We start from the raw sequence: 9176 nt of genomic DNA, 5'->3' as shown, positions 1-9176 counted from the left end.
TACTCAGGGTGTGCTTGGTCTCTTAGCCATTCCCAGATAAGCCCGACCTGGCAGGAGGGACATAAAGACTGTCATAGCCATGTCTCAGGGTGATGGCTGGGACTGACCTTGGTCTGCAGAAGTTTTGTGGTAGATCTGCTTGACGTGGGGGTGATGGGACCAGATCTGCGATTCCCTCTCCCCACCTTAGGGAAACTTTAATGGTTTTGCAAGCTGAAAGCAGCCTGCTTTCCCATCAAAAGATTTGGCCCCTAAACCACAGCTCCCAGGGAAGACGGGAACTGAAATAGGACATTTTGTGGCTCAAGCATCAAAGGTAGGTGTCCAAGGTGTTGCTGGATCACCTCTTCCCATGATGTGTCCCTTGAAAATTCTGCTTTCTGTGGCTAGAAGGATGCCTGGTGTCAGTCCGCTATTGCAGGCAGCAAACAGGGTCCTTGGTAAGTTGTATCGGTGGCTTCTTGCTCTTCCATCTCAACACCATCTCAAGCACCTCAGCCTTGCTAAAGCAGGTGCCTTTGAGACTTTGCAGCCCACTCTGCATGGAACAGGGCAGCTGTGCCATCCCCTCTGCTCAATGGGGTTAATGCGGTTTGGGCTCCTCGCCTCAGCAATCTCCTTGGAGGTGAGCAGGCCTGCTCTTTGCAGGCTTTCAAGGACCCCATGCCCTCTTTCTGGGGTGCTTGAAGCACCATCAGTGTGATTTGGGGGTGAGCAAGGCTGAGCCCTGTGCTTTGGGGTTTGCCTGAAGTCTCCTGGCATCTCCCACAACATTGAAGCTCCTTAGGTGGGAGCTAGCCCTCTCTCTAGCAGCCTGACCAGCTCCTTTTCCATCCCAGTGAAGAGAAGGAGGTCCCTGCCTTCATCTGCTGCCTGCAAGCACTGCCCAAACAGCCACCTGGTGCGCCTGGATGCTCAAAGCCCTGTCGCACCTGCTGCCCTGACTAACACTGTTTTAATCGTATTTGATTACTGTCTGGCACATAGTACAATGTCACCAAAGTGGGTTACAGCAGTGGCACCGGAGGCAGAGCTGGGTAATTTTCTTAAGACAGCAGGAGTCCAAGGTGCAATTCCTTCTGTTTTCCCAGGTATGGGCTCTGTGTGCTTGTGTTTCTGTGTCTCAGCACAGGAGAGATGCGGTGCTGGTGGGTGCTGGGTGTCCTGTGTGTATTGGGTGAAGCGACGCCCTAAGACAAAGGCTGCCCCTTCCCCTTGCACCCCATCCCAGTGCAACTTCAGTCTCAGAGGCACTGGGGCTTCGAAGGAAGGCTCCTTAATCCCTGAAATCTTTTGCAGCTCTTGGGCCGTGGGTGGAGCTGGATTTTTGCATCTGCTTACACAGCCCTGCCCAAGGCTTCCTGGAGATGTCTTGGCAGGCAGCAGGCTGGGGCTGAGGTGAGAGGTGACAGCCCTGGGAGGAAGATGGGAGGTGGCTTCATTGATTTGCTTATGTTCTTTCCCTTCTTTGACATAAGCAGTGTGCCCTGGGGGTGAACTGATCTCCTTCCACTGGTGGCTTCACACCTCTAAATCCCCAACATCAGTACAGCCATGGGATAGCTCTGCCCCTGCACAACGGCAGTCCTCTCCGCCCAAACTTGAACTGATGGGGAGGATATTCAGGGAGCTGATCTTGCTGAAAACTGCCCTTAAAAAAAAAAAAGCCTACATCGGGAATGGAAATTCAGGTGTGGGTTATGCTGTGACTTTGCAAATGTGTGGGACAGAGGTGAGCTGATGGTGGGTTGTGGCATCCCCAGCTTGTACTGTGGCCGTGGTGGGTCAGGATGGTGATGCCAAGTGCGGTATCACCTGCAGCATCCAACCCAGAGCCACATGGCAGAGTGCCCAGCTTGTCATGAATGAAAGATGCTTAATATCACTAGTACCTTGACATAAAAGCTATAAGTAAACTCAGCAAACACGGAGCAATTCACCTTTCTGGCAACAAAACAGCAAAGTTCAGGAGAGCAGAAGCTCTGCAAAGTAAGCAGAGACTTCAAGGTATGCCTTAGTGTTGCTGGAAGCCTAAATCTTTTTTTTTTTTTTTTTTTAAATCCTTATCCTGGGCTCCAAACACTGTTCCCAACTGAGGTTGCAGGAATAAGCTCCTGTACCCCTCTATTCCCTGGCAGGCAGGGAGGGAAGGACCCCAGATAGGATAAAATGGATGTTAAAAGTTTTATCCTATGAAATGAAACTGAAACTCTCGTTGGGGCTGTGATGTTTTTCATCCTTTCTGCCTGTAATGGGAAAAATATGTGCCTGCTTGTTAGCATCAAAGGCCATTCGTGCGAAGAGCCGCTGGCTGTTTCTGGGTTGTTTCTGCCTTGGGAACCCCACAGAGACCTCAGCACCGTACCTGGGCGGTGTTGGCCCGTGGCAGCTCCTCAGCCACCCCTTTCCTTACTCTGTGACCTGGCTGGACACCAAATCATGGGCCTGAAGAGCTTGTGTGCAGGCTTGAGGCTCTGGGACAGCTGCTTTTCAGCTGGTTTTGGCACCGTTACCTTCCCCTGCCTGCTGCAGGCAGTGATGGGGGAAGTTTTTGGGTACCCTATAAATTCATCCTCCCTCCAGGGTCATCATGGTGGGGATGATACAGCCTGGGGAGGACTTTGGAGGAGCTGCGGGGGGGAAGGGGGTTGGTGATGAGCTGTGGTACCCCAGATTATGCTGGGTCTGCGGGATTTGGGGGTGCAAAGGGGCAGCATGCACCAGCTTGTTTAAAAAAAAACAACCAAAACCAAACAAGAAGTATTTATTGTGCTGTCTGTACAGCTTAGGTTATAAGGCAAGGGTGGCTACAGGGGTCCGTCCAGCTCCTACAGGTGAGCACTGGCAGAAGGCAGGAGAGCCAGACCACCTGTGCCTCGGGGTGGGCGAGATGGAGATGCTCAGCTCCCCCTGCCATGAGACAAGGGATCCCCCTGCACCCTGGGGCAGCTGGGTATGGTATATATGTCCCATGCAGGAATGCTAAAGCACTTAAAGAAAGTTGTGTTTATGGCTTATAGGTCAGCTTAGCCTCCTTCTCTCTCATCTGGATTTTCTCAATTTTTCTTCCTCCCACTCCATCATACAGCCCCTGCTTTTTTTCCCCAACAGAGAGGAGCACTGGGAAATTATTTTGGTCTCTTTGGGCTCAATCCCTCCCCGCTGGGGTCAGAGCTAGAGCACTACAGCTCGGTGGTTCCAGCCCAGCCGAGGGTTTTGGACTGCAGGCTTCAGCGGTGAAAGGGGAGGGTGGGGAAAGAATGACCTCTGAGAGAGGTATTGAGGGTGGCAGGGCCTGATCCTGCGACATGCAGAGAGGGTGCAGGCACCCTGGGTGCTCCCAGCACCCCACCAGCAGGAGCTCTTTGTGGTCCTACAGGGACAAAGCCTGCGGGAAGCTTTTTCTCCACAAAATGGCCTGGTCCAAGCCCATGGCCCCATGCAATGTGTCCTATCATACCCATCCTGCTTACAAAGCACCATCATATCTCTGACCCCCAAAGCCACGTGTGCTGGGCTATTCCCCCATTCTCAGACTGATCCTTCTGCTCCTGGTGCTTCATGCAAGGTTGGTGATAGGAAGGTTGCTCCTGGCCAGCCAAGGGCCCGGGCATTGGTCACAGCGGGGGATGTCACCTTTGGTGCCGCTGGACCAATGGGATCCTCTTTGTGAGAGATCCCTCTCTGGTGATGGCTGGCTGCTGTGGGTGGTGGAAGGCTCGTGGTGGGCTCTGGGGATGGGTGATGGTCACCCTGTTGAGGGTGGGCTTTAATCCTGCAGCCGCGCTTTTGTCTCAGGAGGGAGATAAGTCAGGAGGTGGCAGATTTGGATGCCTGGAAAGCGGCAGCATGGTGTAGATCTGCTCTACATCACCCAAGACTGTTTGAAACTCTAAACTAATGGAGCCCAGCCTTGACCTCCATCTAAGGAGGAGTTGAACTACCAGCCCTGGGCCTGAGTCATCCTGGCGCCCTTTGACTCCTGACTGCCCGCAGTTCTCAGAAGCTCAGCAAAGGCATGGCACTACGTGAAGATAAATGCTACAGAAAGAGGGGGAACCCCCGAGGCACCATTTCCTTCTCCCCCCCTTTAACAGCAGAGCATGATGCCCCAAGCCAGCAGGAGGGTCCCCAGGTGGACCTGGGGCACCGCTCCTCCAGCCCTGCTCTTTGACTCCCTCGGCATGTGGTAAACAATCACCAGCTTTTCTCCAGCACCAGAGGGGTCCATTTCATCCCCCTTGTTGCAGCTCTGACCCCCGAGGTGGCTAGCTTGGGGGTCATCTCGGAGCAGGTCTTCAGCTGGATTCTCTGACCCAGCCAAGGCCACATTGACCGAGACATCCCGTGTGCCCACGTCATTGACAGCAAGGCAGGTGTAGATGCCTTCATCCTCCTTGCTGAAGTTGGGGATGGCCATGGTACCATTCTTGAAGACCAAGAAACGCTCCTGGCTCTGCTTGACATTTCCATCCCGTGCCACGTTGGGCCCGCTGATCTCAACATGGCGGCTGGATGTCTGGATCTTCCACCTGATCTCTGGTGGGGGGCTGCCTGCCACGCTGCAGTGCAGGGTCAGGGTGAGGCCGTTGTACATGATAGTGTTGTCCAGGTTGGAGAGGTAGGTGAGCTGCACAGAGGGAGCAACACAGTGGTGCTCAGGGATGTCCGTCACAGCCCTGCCCTTCAGCCTGCTGGGAGCCATGCACAGGGTAGACCCCCCCTTGGTGATGGAGACAGAGGTGTTCTCGGTCCACTTCTTCAGCCAGAAGACCTTGCAGGAGCAGTTGAAAGGGTTGTTGAAGATCTGCAACTGGGACAGGGAGGGCAGGTTGTCAAAGGTTCCTTCGGCCAGGGTGGTCAACTCGTTGTCATTGAGCCAGAGGGAGCGCAGGTCCTTCAAAGAGTGGAAAGCATCCCGGGGCAGCCCTGCCAGGCGGTTGTTGTTCATCTTCAGGATCTGCAGACCGCTGAGGTTATGGAGGTCCTGCCAGGGGAAATCTGCAATCTTGTTGTGGCTGAGGTCCAGGTTCTTCAGGTGCACCAACAAGGCAAAAGCCCCCGGTTCCACCACCCCAATCTGGTTGTAGCCCAACCACAGTGACTGCACTTCAGGAACCTCAGTGAAGGAGCCCTGCCTCAACCAGCCAATCCTGTTGGCTGACAAGGTGAGGATGGTCACGTTGGAGGACAACCCCTCGGGTACCTCCTGGAGCTCCTTGTAGGCACACTCAGCCAACAGCCGCCCATTCTTCTTGGTGGAGCAGGAGCAGGCACTGGGACAGGCCAGGCAGGAGGGCCCCAGGAGCAAGGCCAGCCCGAGGCAGCAGAGCAGGGGCCTCATCCTTCCTCCTGGGAACAGAGACGGGGGGCGGGGGGGGGGGGAAGAATGAACAGGAAGGGGCTAGCCAAGATGAGGATCTGCTTTTTCTTGCCAAGCCCTAAGAGGCAGCAGCAGAAGAGTGAAGCATCCATGTGATTTTCCCCAGTGCTTCAGCTGGAAAAGGTTGTTTGAATTATTCCCTAATTTGAAGAAGACATTTCCTCACCAGGAGCAGAGCCTTCAACTACCTATATGAGCAGGGAACTTCCCCCTAAACCCTTTCCTTCCCCCACTAGAAAATGTCTCTATTTGATCTTTGATGAAATACCAACCCCCCGGGATGCTGTTTCCCCAGGATTTGGTATGAAAAGTGGGAGCTGGGGTTTCAGAGTTCACCCTGCTGAGGCTGGAATTAGAGGAAATGGAGCAACCATAGCTCTTTCACAACCAGACTTCTCTTAAACCATCAAGCTGTCAGGATTTTCAGCACGCTTTCAGACCTCAAACCAACCCCCCATCTCCATATTTTTCCAAGTCATGGAAAAATACAGCTTCTCAAGTGCTTTTTCTCAGCAAGGGAGTGTGGGGTCCCTGGCTGCTGGAAGTCTTTAGAGCTAAATATTTCTGAGCTAACTCCTTATTCCCCTTCTTGCCTTGCAAAGGGGACTGTGCATGCTTGGTTCCTAGTGTCTGGAAGCTGTGTCCCACCGGGGAAGAGGTTAACTGCAGCTCTGCGAGGAGCTGGCAGCACGACCCCTTTGTCTCTGGCTTGTAGGCAAGTTTTGCTGCTCCTTCCAGTCCCCAAACCTGTCATTTAGAGCAGAAGGGGGTAGACATTTTAGGGGCAAGGGAGTGGCCTGCACAGCAACTGGGGTGGGGGTGGAGGGGGTGGGGGGCAAAAGGGGATACAAAGGGTCCTGGCCTGCAAGAATAGACCGCCCCAGGGCTGGGGTTCAAGGGATAGGGAAGGGGCCCAGCAGTGGTGTGGGGGATACTCCTTAGCTGATGTATTTAAAGCCCCAGGCTGGTGTAATTTTGGCGTGTCCTCTATCTGTCCCAGCCCAACCTGCCCAGCGAGGTGTTGGTCCCGGCTTGCGGGGGCAGATCCCCATCACCCCGACCAACGCGCTGCGGGATGCAGGGGGAGCAGGGCTGGGGACGCAGCACCGGGGTAGGCGGGGGGTCCCACGCCGCCTGAGCTCCCGGAGCACCCCTCCACCCCGGCTCCCTCCCATCCCAAAACCCTCCCTCCACCTCCAGCATCTCCCCCGGGGGCGCAGTTACCTCTCTCCGCCGCCTCTATCGCTGCCCCGCGGCCGGGGCGGGCCGAGGCAGCCCGGGGGCGGTGTGAGCAGCGTCTGCACGCCGCATACCAGAGCCGTGAATAACCATCCAGCCCTCCCGCCCTGCCTCTCTCCCCGGCCCGGCCAGCCCGGTCCCTCCCGGCCCCGGCGCTCCGCGGCTGTCCCCGGCCCCCCGCTCCCCTCCCCGGCCCCTCCTGCCCCTTCACCGGCAGCCTTCAGGGGGATGGAGCCCAGGCGCCTCCGCTGCTCTGAAAGTGGCGGGGGGGAAAACGGGACCGCCGGTTCCCTCGGTCCTCGTCGGGACTTCTCCCCTCCCCTCCCCGTCCCCCGGGCCCTTTTGTTTTCCATGGCACCGACCCACTCCCGCTGTCGGAAAACGGCTGCGGGGGCCCTTCCTCCGCCTCCCCGCCTCCCCCCGGAGACCAGCCGCGCCCGGCCCCCCGTCTGCTCCCGGAGCTGGGGGAACATCCAATCCTCTGCCCTCCGGGGGATCCTAACCCCACATCTCGGGTCCAGCATGTCCCTCACCTTGTAGGGGACATACGGGGGACGGGGCGGAGGGTGAGCGGCTTCTGGAGGACATGGGGAGGCTGCTGGCCGGTGAGTTGCCTCTGAGAGGGGGTGAAAGGCTTCAGGGTCTTGGGGGCAGCAGGATGCCCTGCTGCAGGGCTGTGTGGGGCTGGGGCAGGGTGGGAAGGACGGTGGGTGGGCGGGTGCCCAGAGGCTGCATCAGGGTGGCAGGAGGAAGGAGAACAAGCCGTCAAGGTACAGGGAGGTCATCCAGAACCATCCCTCTGCCCATCAACAAACTGCTGATAAAAGTTTTTTAAAGTAGTCATGGGGCATTCATCCTGTGGCTACCATTCTCCAGCCTGGCAAAACCACTCTGGCAGAGGTGGGCATCCAGAAGTGGGATGCTGAGCAGTCCTTGCTCCCTGCACTCCCACACTCATCCACTGACCAAACTGGGGCACCTCTGGTAGTAAACCCACCTTATGTGGGGCTGGCATTGGAGCAACGTGGTACGAATCAGCTGGCACATGGAAGCACTAAGGCATCTGCAGAGATACAAGGATCTCCATCCTGGTGCAAGCTAGACCCGCTTTAGAAAAGGCCCTGAGCATCATCAAGGTAGAGCAGGGGTGAGGTGGAGCCCCATAAGAGAGCTTCAGCTCTATGTATCCCAGCCATAGCTTGTTTCCTTCACGCTCAGGCTGATGCTGCTGTTGCTGAGGCCAGGCTGTAAACAGGATTGGGATGAAAACTAGTGCCATGAAAGGGAGAAGGGGATTATTTTGAATCTAGAGCAGTTTATTGGCCAGGCTTGCAGTGTGGCTGCTGCAGAACATGCAGGTGTGCTGGGTGAGTTAGGGTTTTTCTCCATGGGGGCCAGGACCTGCTCTACAAGGCATTTGTGGGGGCTGTCACTGCCACTCTTGGGGCTGATGCTCTCACTGGCAGGGCCATCATGGGGGTTGCTTCCTGACCCCCGCCATGGGTTGATATCACTGATGCCCATCACCTCAGATCAGGGCAGGCTGGAGGCAGGCGGTCCATCAGCCCACGGTGCTGTGAAACACAGTTTGAATAGCTTCAGAGCCCATCCGAAAGGGTTTGGGGAGCTCTGAACCAGTGGAAGATGCAGAGCAGGGGTGACTGCAAAGGGCCAAGCCTAATTCTGGCCACTCGCACCCAGCAGATGAAGGATGCTGCTCTGACAACTTCTATGGGGGCCCCAGACTCCATCTGTGACCCCACGGAAGCACAACACCTTCAGTGGGTGAGGGCTGCAGTGCCACTGGTGACCATAGTGCGGGGGACATGGTGTCGCTCTTTTCCCTTCATTTTTTCATTTTTTTGATCTGGGATAAGAGACAACTTGGGGATGGTAGGGAATTGAAAGATTCTTTATTCTGGGGCTGTCCTGGGCAAAGGATGCCAGACGCCTTCCCACAGTTTAGGTGACACCATAAGCACGTGACAGCCCAGGCTGCGTGGGTGCCAGCTTGTCATCATCACACGTGGGCACACCCCACTCAACCCCCGGGGCTGGTGATGGGCTCTGCAGAAGGGTTAATGCCTTAGGAGGGGCTGAGCCACCCTGCTGGGACGCTTTAACCCTTTCCAGGAGAAACACTTTCCAGACATGGAGGGGGTGGGGGGATGCAGAGCTCCATTCCTGATCCCTTTTTTTGCCTTTGGGCACTGGGTGTTAATTAGTGCCTTCCTGAAAAGGAGCAAATCTCAGAGTAATCCAGCATCCTCGGTAGATAGCTCATCACGGCGAGGTTCCCTGTAGATATGTTAGGTGGGGAAATCTATTACTCCCTAATTAAATGGAGGCAGAAATGATTGTTCTTTTTCTATTCCTTATATGTTTCTAAGCGTGAAACTCAATTATAAGTGTATCCACACAAGGGTATTTGTCTACAAGAGGGAGTCTCTTCTTGGCACGGGTCTTTAAAAGCTGGAGCAAACACCTGGGCTGCTGCAGCAGAGCCTCAGATTCCCAGGACTTGGGGGATTTGGGGGGCAACCCCTGCCTGATG

General features: G+C 55.7%; 1 protein-coding gene across 4 annotated transcripts; it reads right to left on the bottom strand.

Moving 5' to 3' along the window:
• Nucleotides 1-2747: 2747 nt before the first annotated feature.
• Nucleotides 2748-7225, bottom strand: ISLR (immunoglobulin superfamily containing leucine rich repeat). Of its 4 annotated transcripts, none has more exons than XM_075099843.1 (2): nt 7156-7225; nt 2748-5352 (listed from the first exon to the last, which is right to left on the bottom strand). In XM_075099843.1, the coding sequence occupies exons 1-2, from the start codon at nt 7208-7210 to the stop codon at nt 4091-4093; spliced, it is 1317 nt and encodes a 438-aa protein (XP_074955944.1). In that variant the 5' UTR covers nt 7211-7225; the 3' UTR covers nt 2748-4090. The 4 variants fall into 4 exon arrangements, with proteins under 4 accessions (XP_074955944.1, XP_074955947.1, XP_074955946.1 ...); XM_075099846.1 differs by lacking the exon at nt 7156-7225 and adding an exon at nt 6985-7027; XM_075099845.1 differs by lacking the exon at nt 7156-7225 and adding an exon at nt 6834-6966.
• Between the last annotated feature and the right edge of the window lie 1951 nt (nt 7226-9176).

The sequence above is a fragment of the Phalacrocorax aristotelis genome, chromosome 7 (assembly GCF_949628215.1).
Source record: "Phalacrocorax aristotelis chromosome 7, bGulAri2.1, whole genome shotgun sequence".
In the NCBI taxonomy this organism is placed as follows: Eukaryota; Metazoa; Chordata; class Aves; order Suliformes; family Phalacrocoracidae; genus Phalacrocorax; species Phalacrocorax aristotelis.
Note: the sequence above shows the minus strand (reverse complement) of the source record. Positions and strands in the feature narration are given on the sequence as shown.